This window comes from Dasypus novemcinctus, chromosome 2 (assembly GCF_030445035.2).
Source record: "Dasypus novemcinctus isolate mDasNov1 chromosome 2, mDasNov1.1.hap2, whole genome shotgun sequence".
Taxonomy (NCBI): domain Eukaryota; kingdom Metazoa; phylum Chordata; class Mammalia; order Cingulata; family Dasypodidae; genus Dasypus; species Dasypus novemcinctus.
The window spans coordinates 107078314-107097209 of NC_080674.1; the positions used below are offsets into that span (position 1 = coordinate 107078314).

The 18896-nt window shown below is 33.4% G+C and overlaps 1 protein-coding gene across 23 annotated transcripts in view; it reads left to right on the top strand.

The window, feature by feature from the left end:
- The window catches only part of PPIP5K2 (diphosphoinositol pentakisphosphate kinase 2), a 90517-nt gene extending 73148 nt beyond the window's left edge, over positions 1-17369 (top strand). For 4 of the 23 annotated variants that reach the window (XM_058276830.2, XM_058276841.2, XM_058276832.2 and 1 more), the window contains 6 exons: positions 801-920; positions 1780-1842; positions 3584-3643; positions 5151-5291; positions 8790-8915; positions 15685-17369. In XM_058276830.2, coding sequence (XP_058132813.1) covers positions 801-920; positions 1780-1842; positions 3584-3643; positions 5151-5291; positions 8790-8915; positions 15685-15797 — 623 coding nt within the window. In that variant the 3' untranslated portion in view covers positions 15798-17369. Of the gene's footprint in view, positions 1-800; positions 921-1779; positions 1843-2974; positions 3125-3515; positions 3644-5150; positions 5292-8789; positions 8916-15684 lie in introns of all 23 variants that reach the window. The other 19 variants (XM_058276834.2, XM_058276844.2, XM_058276835.2 and 16 more) reach the window with 6 other exon arrangements.
- Positions 17370-18896: the final 1527 nt, after the last annotated feature.

Below are 18896 nucleotides of genomic sequence, written 5' to 3' on the forward strand. Positions count from 1 at the left end.
CTTTAGTAAATTATATATAGCTTATGTAAATAGCTTTTAATAGCTTTTAATCTTGCCATAAATTTACATTTTCCTCCTCCTTTAATTGATATATCATTATATTCTTGATAAATTTTACCCAGTGGTGAAACTCCGGTTTGAGTGTAAAGACTTTTGCAACAAATTAAGCATTAATTTTTATTGACTGTGTTTTATTTGTTAATAATATGCTTTATTGGGTTATAAGGTCTTAAGTCATTTGTTAAGTTCTAGAAATTTAAAGTGATTTAGGCCTGGATGACCTAAACAGAATTGTTTTCACCTGGTCCTCTCAGGAATGAACAAGCTTTTATTTGCTTCATTTCATAGAAATGGAATATTAATTCTTAGGGCATCAGAAAATATTCTTCATTTACTGACATACATTTAAAAATATTGATTTAATATGGCTTAATTTGCAGTAAGAATTTTTTTTTCCCTTTTTACAAGGTCTGCTCTTGTAAATTGACAGAATCCCGTCTACTCCTAGGGTTAATTTTTGTGGTAATGCTCTTAGTATTTTTAGGATGCATATGTCTAATTATTTTCCTTGAAAATAAAGTTATGTCCCCATTTTTACATATGATAATGGTGGTGATTAGAATCATTTGTATTAAAATTGACATCACTAGACCATTACAAGCATATTATGAGCCTATTAAAGGTACTTCCAAAGGCTGCCTTTTATGTGGTAAGAGCCATGTTAATTGCATGCTGCATGAATTCCCAATGTGAATGGAAGAACACCCGTTCTTGTATGTATTTTCTCTAACTCCCATCAGGGTCTCACTGTGCGGGACTGTTTAGCACCTCCGTGCTTGGGGGTTCTTCAAGTGCACCTAACCTACAGGATTATGCTCGTACTCATCGTAAAAAGCTGACCTCTTCTGGCTGCATAGATGGTATGTGCACACATGCACACACAGATTCATATCAACATCCACGCACACACCCATGAGCATACAGTTATTTCTCAAAGGCAAGCCTAAGACCACTGACTGATTCAAGTGGAATCTAACCCCCTTGGCCTAAATGAATATCAGTGCTCTCCGTTATCTACAGTTTGGATCCATGTTTCATCAGTTACTTGTGATTAGACTTACAGTACTTGTACAGTGAGTAGTTTCTTGAAATGTAAAATTTAAAACTGTATTATGTGTATTATTTTAGATAGTTGGCAAACGTATTATAAGGAATACATCTTTCTTTGATCTTTTCAACTTTTGTTTATTGTTAACTATTTTACTTACTGATTTCGATCTAAATAAAATAACTTGAATGGAATGTTTATAAGTAGATGAAAATATCATATGGGTAATATTTTTTTAAAAATAAGCATAGAATGACACGATTTTAGGATTCTAATTGAAGATCCTCTCGTTAATTTACCATATGTCTTTTGAGGTTCATGGAGGTGTCCCTTTTGTTGAAAGGAGTATTTATTAGCCCTTTCAGGCTCAGCTTTTTAAAACATTTTGGCATATATTCCACAAATTTACTTTACTTGGTACAACATGGATTACCAAAATTGCCAGCTCATCCTGCTTCTCTTTCTTTTGTATATTTCATTAAGCACTCTGTCTCTGTCATCAAGCCAGTTTACTTCTTTTAACCAGTATTTGGCTTATTACTCTCTCTCATTGTCCCTACTGCATGTCACCTAACTAACTTCCTCATATATTTGTTTTTCCCCTCTTTTTTTAAGTGTCCCTCTTTTGGTAGCTGTTATGAATTTCAGGTACCTGTTTTTCTCTTTCTCAGACGCCACACGTGGTTCTGCTGTTAAAAGGTTTTCTATCTCATTTGCTCGACACCCAACCAATGGTACGTTTTGCTTTTATTTTAAAAGATACTCCCCTGCTTCATCCCTTTTTATTTTTCTTTTATTTCAAAATGTGGGGTATACAGTATCATTCATTTCACTGTCCTTAATTTCAATCAGCATACAATTCCAACTTATTATTAACCCAAATTGATACTGTCTAGCTCCCTTTCTCGGCTATAAAGTATACAATAATTTAATATTACTCATTATATTTTTAAATTACCACAGTGATGATGAGCTTTAATACTAAATTAACCCCTGAAAATTTCTTCAGATTTCTGAAGTGATCAGCCTACACAAATTTTAAAAATATAATAATTAGTATTCTTTAATTTGTTCTTAATAATTTTAATGTTTTTTGCTTAATTCCTTTTCTGATCACATGGTTATTTTTTATTGCTATCTTAAGCAAAAATACAGAACCACTCTACCATGTCAAATAGCCAAATAAGATGTCTCTGAACGTTTCTTAGGAACCAGGAGGTGCAGATTTTACAGTGTAATATCATTTATCACTGACTTTTTTTCTAAAGCAAAACCTGACGTGGTCTGGAGCATTCTGAAAATATCACCTAGCATTCACATTGTCATGGTATGGTGATATGATGTGCTGTTATTGAGCAACTAATTCCTTTTGATACCTCTGCCTTTTGTTAAAATTTGGAGGACTCCTGATAAGAGGACGACTAAATTAAAACTGTAGAAATCCAATTAAATTCAGTTTTCGAGACTGTGTTTTGTGTACATTATTTACAAACTAAATTGGTGAATTGTCCTTATGTTTACATAGAGCTTGATCTTGTAGAGAAAGAGGAAGTTTTTACTGATCACTTTTAAATAATCCAGGATCAAAGAATTGAAAAAAATATATATGGTTTTTGTTTTTATTCGGAAAGAAGGTATATTTTATCCCTGGAACTTTTTTCCTTTTCACTTCAAATAAGTCTTTCAGAAACTTTTTATGAAGCTGAAGAATTGAACACAAGTTTATGGTTGTCTTCCACCTTCTGGATCATTTAATTACACATCGAAATTACAGTGCATTAATACTTCTTGAAGGTGGTGTAAGAAGACATCATCCACAAGTGAAAATTTAGTTTTAAAGCTTCATGTGCCTTGCCTCCATTGTAGCTGTTTAAATCCTACTTTCTTGAAGAAAAAGTTTCTTATTTGATACCACTGCAACTTCTAAAGGAAATACTTGTGTAAGCATCTCTCAGAAGAAAAACAGAAGTTACAAGAAAGCCAGAAGTCACAAAATTTTATGAAGAAACATTGCAGGTTATGGCTATTTTTTATACAGACTGCTTATATGTTTATATCCAATATTTCAAATTTTAACTAGTGGAATTATGTTTAGCTGAAGTTTTAAAAATATATACTTTCATAAAATTTAACAGAAAATGAAATAATATATTATTTTGATTTAGACTTTGTAAAAGGAAATGTAGTTTTTCTACACCTTGTGCAACTTTAATGCATGTAAAATGCATTGAAATATTTCTTTTGAGTTTTTAGGATTCAAAAGTTTCATTTTTTTCTAAATGCTGTGTTGTCTTTCTGTCCTATGAATTGTCATTTGACTCTTCCTTTCACTTTTTATTTCCCCTAACTTTCATGTTACTTCCATCTTTAACATATATCATGGACTTACCCCTCCCTTCATCTTTAGTCCAAGGAACATGGTGAAACAAGTATCTTCTGACAGTGCTTTACCTTATTTTCTGGGCCTCTGTGCAGAACACCTACACCTCTATAGGTGCTGGTCCGTTTCCTCTGTGGAATTTCTAGGCTCCAGTGGTATGTTTTTATAGCTTCTAAACATGACAGCAGGGTGGCTTTTTAAATTGCTGCGCTAACCTTTTCATTGTGCATTTTTTAAAAATGTGCTAAAGATAAAAGGAAAAAAATATAGTTCAGAGGAGCTTGATTTAATTGTCTTTTGCCTGTTGTAAAATCTAATGGGCAAATACAAGAAAAATAGTTGTTACAAAAGACTTACAGACATTCTGGGGAAAGGGGAAAGAAACCCATATCATTAAGTTTAGTGTAATGCAAAGAAAGGGTTTGCGCTTAATTGCATGAAACTTGTATTTTTAAAAAATGTAATAGTTGTGCCAAGCCTAATTTCTTTAGTGCTTAACTTGGGTGCTTTAGCTGTTGTTATGATATTTTAGTGTTGTTTCTTTTTAAGTATGTTTAATGTTACTTCATGTTTTGGTTTGCACCTGAAAATCGAATGTAAGAGTTTTGTTAAGTCCTTTTAACTGTCTTCGTAGGAAGACTAGATTCCATTTTAACCAAAGAATTTCCCTATTCCATCTGAGAATTAAGCAGTTATTAAGTCAGTATTTTCTACCAAAATTAAATAAAGCAAATATTAGTGTTAAAATGAACACATTCCTTTTAAAGCAGAGAGTTTTGCAATTTATGTTAAATTAACTTTTTAAAAAAATTAGCAGTATTGAACTTTATATTTTAAGAGTGGATCAAAGCAATTTTAAAAGCCATTCAGTTGAATAAACTTTAAATAAGCAGGCAGTTTGAAAAATAAAAAAGGCAAATCGCTTATATCCTATTTATATAAAAAATGGTGTTCTAAAGTGCTTTTGTTTCACTGATGGTATTAATACATATCTGCATAGTTGCTTCATGAAATTTTTGTATTTGTGCGTTGTTGAATACAAATGTATTTGTATTTTGTATGGTTTTTACTTAGCCTAACTTTACTTAGCTAGCTATTTCCAAGTGTTAATTCCATAAAGATAGACGAAATATGTTTTAGAATTTTAATTCCAGCCTGAGTGAATGATTATTGTTTTCAAATCATGCTATAGAATACTTTTTGGCCTTGACATGCCTAGGAAAGCATTAAAAAACACTTCTCAAGTAATTATAGAATTGTTTTTCAACAAGCATTACCTTTAGCATCCTGGCATCAGGGACATATAGCATTAGCTTATGTCACCTACTGAATAGACCTGACTTTAAAAATATCTTTAAAATTTTATTTTTGTCTGTTCCTCTTCTTCAGATTTTTTTCTTCAAGTATTATCATAAGATTTTACCAAAATACAGAATAAAATTGTGTGCATGCAATATTATGTGATTATGTATAAAATATCTTTGTCACATCTTGTTCTACTTCATTTTGCATAGCTTCTGGTGTCATGACTTCAGAGATCTCGTGTGTTTGCATGTGATAGATTGAAAAGACCTAAGCTATCCAATTCTAAGCAGTGGTCTTCTTTCTTTTTATTAATGATTTTTAAAATAGCCAACCTTTCTGTTTTTGCTTTTTTTCCAGGCTTTGAATTGTATTCCATGGTACCATCTATTTGCCCTCTAGAAACTCTTCACAATGCTCTGTCTTTAAAGCAGGTGGATGAATTTCTTGCTTCCATTGCTTCTCCATCAAGTGAAGTTCCACGGAAGACCCCTGAAATTTGTAGGAAAAGTTACTTTAAATATTATTTAATAATTGAGTAGTAGATATTGTCTAACTACAATTAGAATTGTAAACTCTTAAACTCAAGTAATAGTAATTACTAGAACTTTAGGAGGGGAGAGGGTGTAAAGGGATATTATTAGGAATTTTCTATTGTGGTATGCAATATAATGCTTTTCTTGACTCTTTCCCAATGTCTTTTCCTGACGAAAAGGGAAAAAAAAAATCTTGGATCCAGCAACAGAAGTCAGCAACATAATATAGAGTCATGGTCTTTTAAAATTATATTTGTTGAAAACCTCAAATTCCTATTGTATGTAATTTTACATTATGGTTTTTTTTTTTTTTTTGATCACAAATATCAGTGCACATAAACTCACACATATACTCAATTATCTCCTCACTAGTTTGGTAAAAAGTCGTAATGGTTCAGAAAGAGTTTTTGACTGAAAAGAGCAAACTAGAACATCTTTTCCAATTGTGTTCCTCAGGAAAAAAATCTGAAGAAGTTAATCTCATGTTTGTGAAGAAAGTGGTTTTCATGGCTAGGTTTTAGAAAGTCATATATTATACCCCACCTGTTTTTAGAGAGTTATAGCTGCTTTAGCATATAAAAGACTGAAAAACTATAATCCAGATTTTCCAAAACTTGCTTTTTGAGAAAACACTTTTTTGACAGCTCATTTAAATATCATGTGGCACTGGTCTGAGGTTTAGCGTTTAGGAAATGCTCAGGGCTCCCTTTTTAAGTGTGAATAGTCATCAGTGGGCCTTATTTAGCTGTGTAGGATCCTTCAGCACATTGATATTTCCAGTTTGGGAACCATTAGTTCAGAGAGAAAGTAGTCTTCTTAGAGTTAGAATCTCGCTAGTCCCAGTCATTTTTCAGAAAAGCTATTAAATTTCTTTGTATACCACTCCTTTTTTGTAAGGTGCTGTAAATAAATGTTTCTCCCAAATATAAAAAAAAATCAGAGTTCTTGGAATGAAAGACATTTACATCTTGCTGTTATTTTCCTCTTCCCTTTCCTAGGCCATGTTATTGTATAAGTCTAGAGAGAGCACTATTCACATTGTATTCTGTACAAGTGGTGCTTGCCTGTATGTGTCCAGTGTACTGGTCTTTCCCTTTTCTCCCACTTTCAGTAGTAGAGGTCAGCTTTCCATCATTAATGGTAATGAGAGGTATCATGATGTGAATATTCTAAAGTATTTCACTCTAGAAATGGCTTTGGAAAGTAGGTTTGCTATGTGTCTGATTCTGAGAATTGGTAATACTCCAAATGAAATAACTTCTCTATGCTATAAAGTCAAAGTCAGGAATATGAAGGGAGATATGTTTATGTTCTCTATAATCTGATTGAACAGGCAAAGCTCCTTTGCAGAATGCAATAGAGAGCCTGAATAAATTCTAATTTACCCCTCTCTATCCTTGCTGTCTCACTGCTTCCTAGGGGCAGGGATTTGAAATCTTGAAAAATAGATATTAAAGAAAGATTCTAATTAGTAAGTAAGAACATAGGGTAGCTAGTAATGCTACTTAGCATTTAGATGATTTACAGTAAATTACTTGAAGGTAATAGCAACAGTAATGACATTTATTCGTTTTGAAAAAGGAATTTTAGTAGAATATTTATAAAGAACTTTCTTTTAAGGTTTATTTTGTGGTGCTATTATTTTATGACTTCATTTCTGTGGTTAGTAATTCTATTCATCAAAGTGTATTATTTACGTATAAATGAGGCCAAGAATATTACATTGCCTTTCCAGTTTTTCTGTTTAGCTTTTCTCTATATCATGGATAAAAATTGTAACTCAATCCCTCTAGCTCTCTTAAAATTTCATTCTATTAGTTATTAAGTGAGCTAGATGGGAAGGTAAATGTGATTAATCAATTTGTAAAATTGGAAGGACCTTAGAGATAATGTAGTTCAGTGGTCTTCATTCAACTATGTTCCTGTAAGCCTATGGAAGTTCCACAAGGAAAAGAATGCTAATGGTTAGGGCTTATGTCTTTTATGGCTGCTTCAACCTGAATATCTCTGCTTCAGTCCATTTTACTTACGATTTCATTTGGGAAAAGTTTGCTGTTTAAATGAAAAAGCTTAGAACAGTTGAAGGGATTAGCTAGTTAGTGGTCAAGTAAGTCTAAAATCCAGGTTTTCTTAAAGTCTATCTTTTCTTCATTCTTTTTGAATGTTCTTTTTATCTGAATCCTATATTTCATAGAGTAATTACAGAATTAATGTTTATTAATCACAGTATATTTACATTTTTTATATTTAATTCTCTGAATTGACAAGAAAATAGCACCATATACATAGAATTATATTGATTTCATGGTGTTTATACAGAGAGAAGACATTAAGACATTGTTAATTGTCTATCATTCAAAACGTTTTTGTCCTGACCTTGGACAAGATTAATACATTTTGTGGTAACTAGTAGATAGGTTACAGTAGGACATTGGCAATATCAGATTGAGGTTAATGTGGGAAACTAATTAGGATAAGCTAGAGGAAGAAGTTACCTGAATAGGTTTAAGCAGAAAAGAACTAAGTAATGGTGTAGTGCATCAGATCAAGTTTTAGGGACTTTTTCATCACTTATATTTTATCTTCATTAATGACTGCTTTGAGCTTCTGCCAGTGGAAATTATACTCATTCAGTGTAGGAATCAGGCACCTAAAGGTACATTTGTCATATTGGTCCACATCTTGATTTCCAAAAGCACACTGGATGTTATTGCTATCAGGTCCTCCTGCAAAATTGTAAAAATAAACTAGTCTGTTTTTTGTAATCTCACAGTAGCCCCCACTTTTGGACTATCATATCCAGAGAATTCCATACTTACTAAGAATTTTCCCTGCTTTTCCTTTTCATGAATCTTAGTTATTCCACCTCGATTAGAAAAAAAAAAAATCTTTAAAATTTTCTTTCATAAAGATAAATCTTAGCTGAGTTATATAGAAAGATACAATGTGATTTATTTACTTGTAATCTAATTAGTTTTTTTCATACATATGACACTTTAGAAGATTATTAAGTTTGTAGATGAACCATCACTCAATTTCTTCCTGATACTATTGAGAGAGAGGAAAAAAAACGATTTGGGACTCTGTCTTAAAGATTACCTGCTCTGATATCAGGCAGTGAAGCTATGCCATTAGCTCTCTGCCATCACTTAAGAATCTGATTTTCTAACGGAGCATGATAAAATTAAAAGTTTGTTATTCTATTCTTGTTGGTATTTCTTTGGTATAAAACTGTTAAAATACTTACTGTTTAAAATATAAACAGAATGTCTATTTAGCTAAAGGAATGAGAGACCTCTCTTTTTATAGGAAAGATGGTTTTGCTGAATTCTGCAAATCTTGCCTTGTTTATTTTTTATTATGCATATTCTGAAGGTACTAAATATGACATAAAATTTTTTATAAAGATTGTAAAGATAGAATTGGGAGGATATTATTGAATTACCTTGTTCATTTTTTTCAGCCTCTACAGCATCACGTTCCAGTCCAGTAGTGAGAAGAAAAATATCTTTAAATACATACACACCTGCAAAGATTCTCCCAACACCATCAACTACCTTAAAGAGTAATAAAACAAGCAGCAAACCAGGTTAGGAATGTGTGTGGCATTGTGGATTCTGCACAGCAATCAGAGGAATAAACAGCTTGCTTTGCCTTTTTTTTTTTAAGGAGGTACCAAGAATTGAACCCAATACCTGGTACATGGGGAACAGGCTCTCTCAACCAATGAGCTACACCCACTCCCCATTGCTTAGCTTTTTAAACATAAAATCTATTTTTAAACTAGAGTTTTGATATCCAAAGCATGCTTTCCTATTTATATCTTAGCCTTTTATTTTGGCCTGGGGGAAGGAGGAATGTAGATAAAAGGATAAGATCGTAAGAATTTAAAAAAAAATCTGCTGTAACCTTTGTTATATATGGTGTTTTAATCTCTATTAATTGTCCCCCTTCCTTCATCTATTAATAAAATATATTTTGCTCTTCCACTTTTCTCCAAACTAACTTATAAACCATCTTCTCTTTTGTTTTTCTATTGAGCCTGCAGTGTCATTTTATATGAAAATATTTTTCCCTGTTTACTCCACTATCTGTCATATGGTATCACTACCAAATTCAGGTGCCTTTTCTCAGCAATTTCTATTTTGACTTCTTGGCACATTTGATTGTGTTGTTGATCCTTCTGAAATGCTCCCACTCTCGTTTCCAGGCTCTTAGTCTAACATGATGGACTTCCCATTTCTCTAATTCTGCTTTTGTTTGATGTTCCTTCTTTCTCCTCCTTTCCTACCCCAGACGGACATATTCTACTCTGTTCATTTTTTTCTAACAAAATAATTTTGTTGATACATATTAATTAAGCAAAAAATCCATCCAAAATGTACAATCAGTAGTTGTCAGTGTAATCACATATTTGTGTTTTCATCACTTCAGTCATTTTTAGAGGACTTTCATTATTCCAATAATAATAATATTCAAAAAACATTCAAAACTCATCACCTCTCAATCTCTCCATGCTTCCCCTTCCGGATATAGCTGCTATTGTTTCCTTTTCTCTAGTTTATTGTTATATTTTGTAAAAACCGTCTTATGTATGCATTATTTTCTATATTTGCGTTTTACAAGAAGTTTTACTGTCTTATATGGTCCCGTGCTACAGTTTTTAGCTTACCCTTCTAGTAAATACGTGACCTTAGACTTTCCCTTTCAATCCATACTTTCCCTTTCAACCCATAAATAGCTTTGCTAGTTACAAACGCCTTGATGTACTTTCACCATTTCTATTCATTTCTGAAGATTTACAAACAACCTTTTTATCTCTTCTGTACAGATCAACCCTCAGCTTTCCATTCTCTGCCCTCCTATTTTCTGGTGACCTGTATTCTCGTTAACACCATGAGTTTACACAATATATTTAGTTCATAATAGTGCAATCATACAGTATTTGTCCTTTTGTTTCTGGCTTGCTCCACTCAACATAATATCCACCAGGTTCATCCATGTTATCATATGCTTCACGACTTCATTTCTTCTTACCACAACATAATATTCCAGAATGTGATAACATCACAATTTATCATTTCACCAGTTGATGGACACCTGGGTTGTTTCCAGCTTTTGGTAATCGTGAATAATGCCTCCATGAACACAGATGTGCAGGTGTCTGTTCATGTCTCTGCTCTAAGTTCTGGTTATATACCTAATAGTGAGTGGTATTGCTGGGGCACATGGCAAGTCTATATTCAGCTTCCTTAGGAACTTCCAAACTGTCCTCCACTATACCACTAAATACCACCAATGGTGACTAAACATTCCTCTCTCTCCACATCCTCTCTGACATTTACAGTTTTCCAGCTTTTTAATAGTGGCCAATCTAATAAGTATGAAATGATATCTCATTACAGTTTTGGTTTGCATTTCCTAATCGCTAGTGATGTTGAACATTTTTTCATGTTTCCTTGCCATTTGTATTCTCTGGACAATTGTCTTTTCAAGTCTTTAATACAGTTTTTAATCGGGTAGTTTGTCTTTTTACTGTTGAGTTGTATGATCTCTTTGTATATCATGGATATTAAAACCATTTTGGCTATGTAATTTCCAAATATTTTCTCCCATTGAGTCAACTGCCTTTTTACCCTTTTGACAAAACCCTTTGTAGTGCAAAAGTGTTTAATTTTGAGGAGGTCCCATTTATCTGTTTTTTCTTTTGTTGCTTGTGCTTTGGGTGTTATGTTTAAGAAACTACTGCCTATCACAAGATCTTGCAAATGTTTTCCTACATTTACTTCTAGGACTTTCATGCTTGTCATTTTTATATTAAGGTCCTTGATCTATTTTGAGTTAATTTTTGTATAAGGTGTGAGATAGGGTCTTCTTTCTTTCTGCTGGATACAGATATCCAGTTCTCCCAGCACCATTTATTGAATGGCTTGTTCAAAAATCTATTTTTGGATAGTTTTGCATTTGAAATCTATTTTGTCCGGTAATAATATCACTACTCCATCTCCTTATGGTTATTATTTGCATGGATTATCTTTTTCCAGTCTTTCACTTTTAACCTAATTGTGTTCTTAAGTCTGAGGTGGGTCTCCAAGAGATAACATATTGATGGCTCATATTTTTAAATCCATTCTATCAGTCTATGTATTTGAGTATGGCATTCAAGTCATTAACATTCAATTTATTACTATAAAGGTATTACTTAACTTCATCTATTTTGTCCTCCAGCTCTCTGTTGTCTTCATTCTATTGTCTGTCTTTATACCTTTTAGTTTACCCTTCTGAATAATCTTCATTTCTATACTCTTCTCCAAATCTCTTGGCCTTGTTTTTCCCTTTCAGGCTGCATCCCTCCCTTTAGTATCTCTTGTGATTCTTGTCTTCTGGTAAAATATTCTATCAGTTTTTGTCTATGAAGACTTTGAACTCAGCCTCATTTTTGAAGGGCTGTTTTGCCAGATAAAAAATTCTTGGCTGGCAGTTTTTCTCTTTCAGTACCTTAAATATTTAATACATCATACCACTTTCTTCTCCCCTCCTTGGTTTCTGATGAGAGGTTCACACTTAATCTTACTCACTTCCCTTGTGTATGATGTTTGCTTTTTCTCTTGTTGCTTTCAGAATCCTTTCTTTATCTCTGATATTTGTCATTCTAAATAGTAGGTGTTTCAGGGTAGGTCTCTGCAGATTTATTCTGTTTGGAGTGCATTGTCCTTGGATAGTGATATTTATGTATTTTATAAGGTTTGGGAAGTTTTCTGTCATTATTTCCTCAGATATTCTTTCTGCCTCTTTTCCATTCTCTCCTTCTGAGACACTGATAATGCAAATATTTGTGCATTTCGCATTGTCATGCAATTCCCTGAGGCCCTGTTCCATTTTTTTTTCATTTTCTTCTCTTTCTTTAGTCCAGTCTTTTCCAGTTCAGATGTTCTGTCATTGTAATCACTAATTCTGTCTTTGAGCAATTCAAATCTGCTCTTGTGTGCCTCTAATATATATAGGTATATATATATATATATATATATATTTTTTTTTTTTTTAAGATTTTTTTATTTTATTTTTTATTTATTTCTCTCCCCTTCCCCACCCCACCCCCAGTAGTCTGCTCTTTGTGTCCATTTGCTGTTTGGTCTTCTGTGTCCCCTTGTATTCTTGTCAGCAGCACCCGGAATCTATGTCTTGTTTTGTTACGTCATCTTGCTGCGTCAGCTCTCCCCTTGTGTGGCACCATTCCTGGGCAGGGTGCACTTTTTTTTTTTTCGCACTGGGCAGTTCTCCTTACAGGGCACACTACTTGTGCGTGGGGCTCCCCTATGCAGGGGACACCCCTGCGAAGCACAGCACTCCTTGTGCACATCAGCACTGTGCATGGGCCAGTTCATCACATGGGTCAGGAGGCCCTGGGTTTGAACCTTGGACCTCACATTTGGTAGGCGGATGCCCTATCTGTTGGGCCATATCCACTTTCCTCTAATATATTTTTAATCTCATCAAGTGTGTCTTTCATCCCCTTAATGTCTGTTACTTTTCTTTGAAGGCTTTCAGATTGTTCTTTATACTCATCCAGTGTCTTCTTAATATCCTTAATTTCTTTAGTCATATTTTCTTTAAATTCTTTGAATTGATTTAGGAGAGTTATGTGATTATCACTGAATAATTGCCTTAAATCCCATATCTTTAGAATATTTGTTCCTTTGGCTGGGCCGTGTCTTCCTATTTCCTAGTATGGCTTGTAATTTTTTGCTGATGTTTAGGCATCTGAGTATTTTAGTGAATATACTGATGGCCAAACTCTCTTTTTTTCTTTTTTTTCCCCCAGAGTTCTTTGATATTTCATTCAGCTTATTCTAAGTGTTTAAAACTGCCCAGCTTAAGTTATCAAAATCAGGCCAGGGACTCACTAATGGGGCACAGATTTTTCTCCCAGGGGTTGGAATACAGAAAGAACTGAAAACAGTTTTTGTCCATGCAATTTCCAGACCACTACAATATAATGTTATGATTTTTGCTTTAAATAGTCATGTGTTTTGTAAAGAAATGAGAAGAAAATCTGTTTATCCACATATTTGCCACTTCTGATGCTCTTCTTTCCTTTCTGGAAGTCTTTTGTTCCATCTGATTTCATTTTCTTTTTTTTTTTTTTTTTAAAGATTTATTTATTTATTTAATTCCCCACCCCTCCGTTGTCTGTTCTCTGTGTCTATTTGCTGCGTCTTGTTTTTTGTCCGCTTCTGTTGTCGTCAGCGGCACAGGAAGTGTGGGCAGCACCATTCCTGGGCAGGCTGCACTCTCCTTCGCTCTGGGCGGCTCTCCTTACGGGCGCACTCCTTGCGTGTGGGGCTCCCCTACGTGGGGGACACCTCTGCATGGCACGGCACTCCTTGCGCGCATCAGCACTGCACGTCGGCCAGCTCCACACGGGTCAAGGAAGCCCGGGGTTTGAACCGCGGACCTCCCATGTGGTAGATGGACGCCCTAACCACTGGGCCAAGTCCGTTTCCCTGATTTCATTTTCTTTCAGCCTGAAGCTTTTTAGCATTTCTTATACCACAGATCTACCAAAAAATTATTTTCATTTTATTTTATCTGTAGAATATTTTTATTTCCTCTTGAAGGATAGTTTCACTGGATATAGAAGTCCATCCTGAAAGTTTTTTTTTTTTCTTTCAGCACTTTAAAAAATTTTTTCTGTGATCTTCTGACTTTCATCATTTCTCATCAGAAGTCAGGATATTCAAATTGTTCCCATGTATGTAATGGTTTTTTTTTTTTTTAATCTGTCCGCTTTAAGTGTTTTCTCTTTCTTTTGGTTTTTAGCAGTTTGGCTATGATGTGCTTACATTTGTTTTTTGTTTTTGTCTTTTTTGTGTATACGTGAGTTTTTGTTTTAGTAATAATTTGTATTGATGTTCACTCTTACTGTCATCTACATTCCCCTTTAAACCTACCCAGTGTATTTTTATTTCAAATGTTTTATTTTTTAGCTCTGGACATTTCATTTGATTCTTCCTTGTCATTTCTTTTTTTCTGCAAGAGATTTCCTAACTTTTCATTCATTATAAGCATTTTTTCTTTTGTCCTTGAGTATAATTATAATAGCTGCTTTAAAATCATTGTTAATCTGGCTTATCTCAGGATTAGTTTCTGTTGCTTGAACCATTCTCAAGAGGAAATATATGGTTCCCTGTTTCTTCATATATCAAGTAGTTTGGAATTGTATCGTGCACATTGTGAATAATAAGTTGTAGAAAATCTGAATTCTTTTATTTCTGTGTTCCTCCAAAGAGTATTGATTTATTTATTTTTTTTAAGCAAAGAGTAACCTTGACTAAACTCAGATTACAAAACTGTGTCCCTTCAAGTGGCTAGTAGTTCAAACTTTAGTTCATTTTTAGCCTTAGCTGAACAGCTTGGAACTTGCTCTGCTCATAGATTTGATTAGGGCTTATACAAAGAATTGGTACTCTCCTTTGTGGGATTTCACAACCCGCTCTCCAGCAAGCAGTACTTGCCCCAATCCTTGTCTTCTGGTTCTTCAAGTTACCTAGGTGTTATGTTGGAGTTTTAGCCTTTCCACATGGCACATACTGGGGTCTGTCCTCAGACTGAAAACTATAAAAAAGGAGAAACTTATCCTACATTCCTTTCTTCCAAGTATCAATTTTTCTCCAGTATCTACCTGCTTTTTTCACTCTTCAGTATTTTCAGGTAGATGTTTTTCATTTTTTGTCCAGAGATTATACTTATCTGCAGGAGGATTGGTCTGATAGAAACTGATCCATCCATACCAAAGTACAGCCACCTACAATAACTTTTGATAGTTCAGCAGGCCTTGATGTTGGTTTCGATATAGAAGGATGTGTCCTGAGTCAAGAATAGTTTCTAGTTTTTTAACTTTTTTTTTTTTTTTAAGTTAATGGTGAAATAGAAGATATAGGAGGAAGTAGATGTTTATGGGGAAAATAACGACTTCGATTTTAATCATATTAAGTTTCTTGTTAGGTAGCTCTATAGACATTTTTAGTAAGCAGTTGGATTGTACAGATCTTGAGCCATGGAAAAAGATCTGGACCAGAAGTATGTATTTGAAAATCATTAGCATAATAGGCAGTTAAAAAACATGGGAATTAATTCATTTTCCTGGATGAATGTAGAGTGAAAAAAACATTACTTTTTTATATTGGTGTTGAATTCTAAAACATGAAAGGTTAAATATGCTATCTTAAATGTTTGCAACATTTCATTTATGTCATAATTGTAATGAGAATTATTTTTGTCAACCAGCAGTAGTAGTTGAACTTGAATTGCTTGTGAAAATCTAAGCCATAATTTTTCTTTTTCTTTTCTTTTTGTAGCTACCAGTGGACATTCTACTGCAGTTGTTCCTAATACCTCATCTAGGAAAAAGAGCATAACTAACAAAACAGAAGTACATGAACACAAAAAAAACACTGGCAAGAAGAAATGAAATCTTCATAGCAGAAGCTGGAACTTCTTATAAAATTCATATGCTCAGTAGAAAAAGACATAATAAACCTTGACTGAAAATTGTCAAAGCAAGTAATTTATGTTTCTGCTTATATATCTCTGTATTCATTTAAAAGCATCTAGATAATTCTTTGTATATATTCAGTTAAGGAACTTTAGTCATGATTTAGAAATGTTTTATAACATTGTTTATTAGCATTTCATGAGTACCAAACCTTATGGTGATAAAGCTGTATCATTTTTCATATCATGTTTACCATGTGCTTGTGGTAAAGGAGAGGAACATAAAAGCCCAGCTGACAATGTCACAACAGTAATGCTGCCTACTGAAGTGCCTGATTAGGTGACCTGTGTACACACTTTCATGGGATTGGATCTTGACTGTAAAAGCATTTGACTTGTATTGAAATTTGGCTGCCAGGATATCATACTGGAAACTTTTTTTTTTTTAAATATGTTTCCAAAGAGATTTCTTTAGTATTTAGATTAGAAGCTTATTTCCCAATTGTTAAAATGACATATGCTGCAATATTTTTTAACTGGAGTATTGGTTTATGGGGTTTTTTTTCAGTCTGTGCTTTAAAGTTTTTCATTATACGTTATTTAAAATATTACATTTATAGCTGGGATATCTACATATTTGTGCATATAAATTTGCATATTTTTTAGAAAATGCTTGCTTTTTACATTACTTTATTATAAGAGGTGCTTTTGTTCATCAGGAAGAAAATTTTTGTTTCATATACTGGCAAGTAAAGCGCCTTTGGAATTTCTTTTTGAGAGATGATTGAAAAATTTGTAAATGTTAACACACATTTTCAGAATTCTTTTTAGATCTAAGGAACTCAGTTCAATGTTAGAAGAGTATTTGTTAATAGGCTTTATGTATAGCATCTGTGTTTATCATTTCCCTTCTTATCTCTAATGTATCAATTAATCTCACGAAGCTTGATGATTGAGCATTTGAAATAAATGCTCTTTCCAAATGGCTAGATTTTGAAGGGATTGAGATCAGTGTGTTAGGATTTCATCATTGAATGAAAGAACATTTTATTATCTTTGGTGCTTTTCCCTCTGATGCACATATAATTATGAAACACTTGAAATGACTTAAGCTGTAAACCAAACAGTGCAACCTGATAAATAGTCCATGCATTGCAAATTAGATAATTTAAATTACTAAATTTGAAACTTGTTTAAAAAAAATAAATGTGTTGAATTCCTTTAGTATGAATATAACCATTATAATTCTTCCAAACAGACTACTAACCTTAAATCATTATACATAACTGACTTTTAGAAAATAAATGTATTATGTATTAATTGTTTTAAAAGGTACCATATACAAAAGTCACAAATAGGTACAATTATAAGTTCAGATGTTCACATGAATGTAAATGTATTATATGGAGACATATCTTATAAACAGTTGAATGTACCTACATTTTATGTATGTGAAACTGTGATTAATATGTTTATTGTGGGCATGAGGAGACTACTTTATTTTTTAAGTGGAGCTGAATTAAAATATAATTTTGTTTCCAGAATCAGAGATTGACTTAAATGACAAATTATTTTGTTGTTGTTGTTGTTTTTTTAAGATTTATTTTTTTATTTATTACTCTCTCCTTCCCCTCCTGTCCCAGTTTTCTGTTCTCTGTGTCCATTCACTGTGTGTTCCTCTGTATCTGTGTCTATTCTTGTCAGAACACCGGGAATCTGTGTTTCGTTTTGTTGTGTCATCTTGCTGCCTGTGTGCGGCTCCACTCCTGGGCAGGCTGAACTTTGTTTTGTGCTGGGCGGCTCTCCTTACAGGGCGCACTCCTTGCACGCATCAGCACTGCATGTGGGCCAGCTCCACATGGGTCAAGGAGGCTCTGGACCTCCCTTGTTTTTAGGCAGATGCTCTTATCCATTGAGCCAAGTCTGCTACCCTTATTTTATATTTTTTTAAATTACTTTTTTCCTTTTAGCTTTTAAAAAATATTAGAAAACCAATTTTAATATTAAATAGTACTATTTTAAATATTAAATCAAGTTTCTTATTGGCCATACACATAGCAATCTATTACTGTTAATAGAAATTAGAAAGTATAATATAATTCACTTTTTCCATTGTAAGACTATAACTTCACTGTACTCACTGAGTTCACTAGTATTGCCGTATAAACTGGGCTGTCTTATCTACAGTAATCTTAAAATAATTTAAAAAAAAAGTTTTTTTCAATATCAGAGCAAGAAATTATAGTTGTCCCTTTATAGTGGATGTTTGACTCAAACATTTGATTCTTTCCACAGAAAGGTATGTTTTTCTGGCTCTGAGTATTAAAAGATATTTCTTCTTGCAGTTTGATCATCCAGCAAAGAGGTGAGAAAGCCCAGTTTGAGGAAATGTAAGCTTCTAGTCACTTGAAATACTGGTCTTCATAGTGCATTATTCAGCCACTTCACCCTTAAAAACCTTAGCTGAGCTCAGACCTAACTGTGTTCTTGAAGTCTAGTGCTGACAAATTCTGCTGAGCCTTTTCTAATGAGTTACATAGTCCATTCTCAACTATTAGCAAATGTTTGGGAGGGTATTATACCTGTCTTAGATTGAGGAGAAAAATGTGCTTAATGCTTTTGAGCAAGAAATGAGGGCAGAAGAAAGTCAGTAAGTAGCAGAGAACATGTGCGAGTGTACTTAGAATATACATACAGTAAGTTAGGAAGTTCCAGGGGAGAGAACAGGGTAGACATTGGAAAAGTTGTAACCAAGTAATTGTCAATAATATAAAGAAATTTTTCTTTAGCTCAAAAATATCCTCAGTGTACCTGGCAGGAATACATTAAGAAGACAATTTCCTCATGAATTTTTAAACTCCATTGAGAAGGAACATGAAGCTTCAAGAAAAAACAGGTTACCTACAAAGGAAATATAACTAAGTGGGCATTAGAATTCTTAAGTGATGATCAGTGGCACAGGTAAGCATGATGAGGCCATGTCTTTAGTTTCCTTTAGCTGTAATGTTCATCATACCAATTGTTTTTTGTTTGGTTTGGTTTTTTGTTTTTTTTTAAAGATTTATTTATTTCCCCT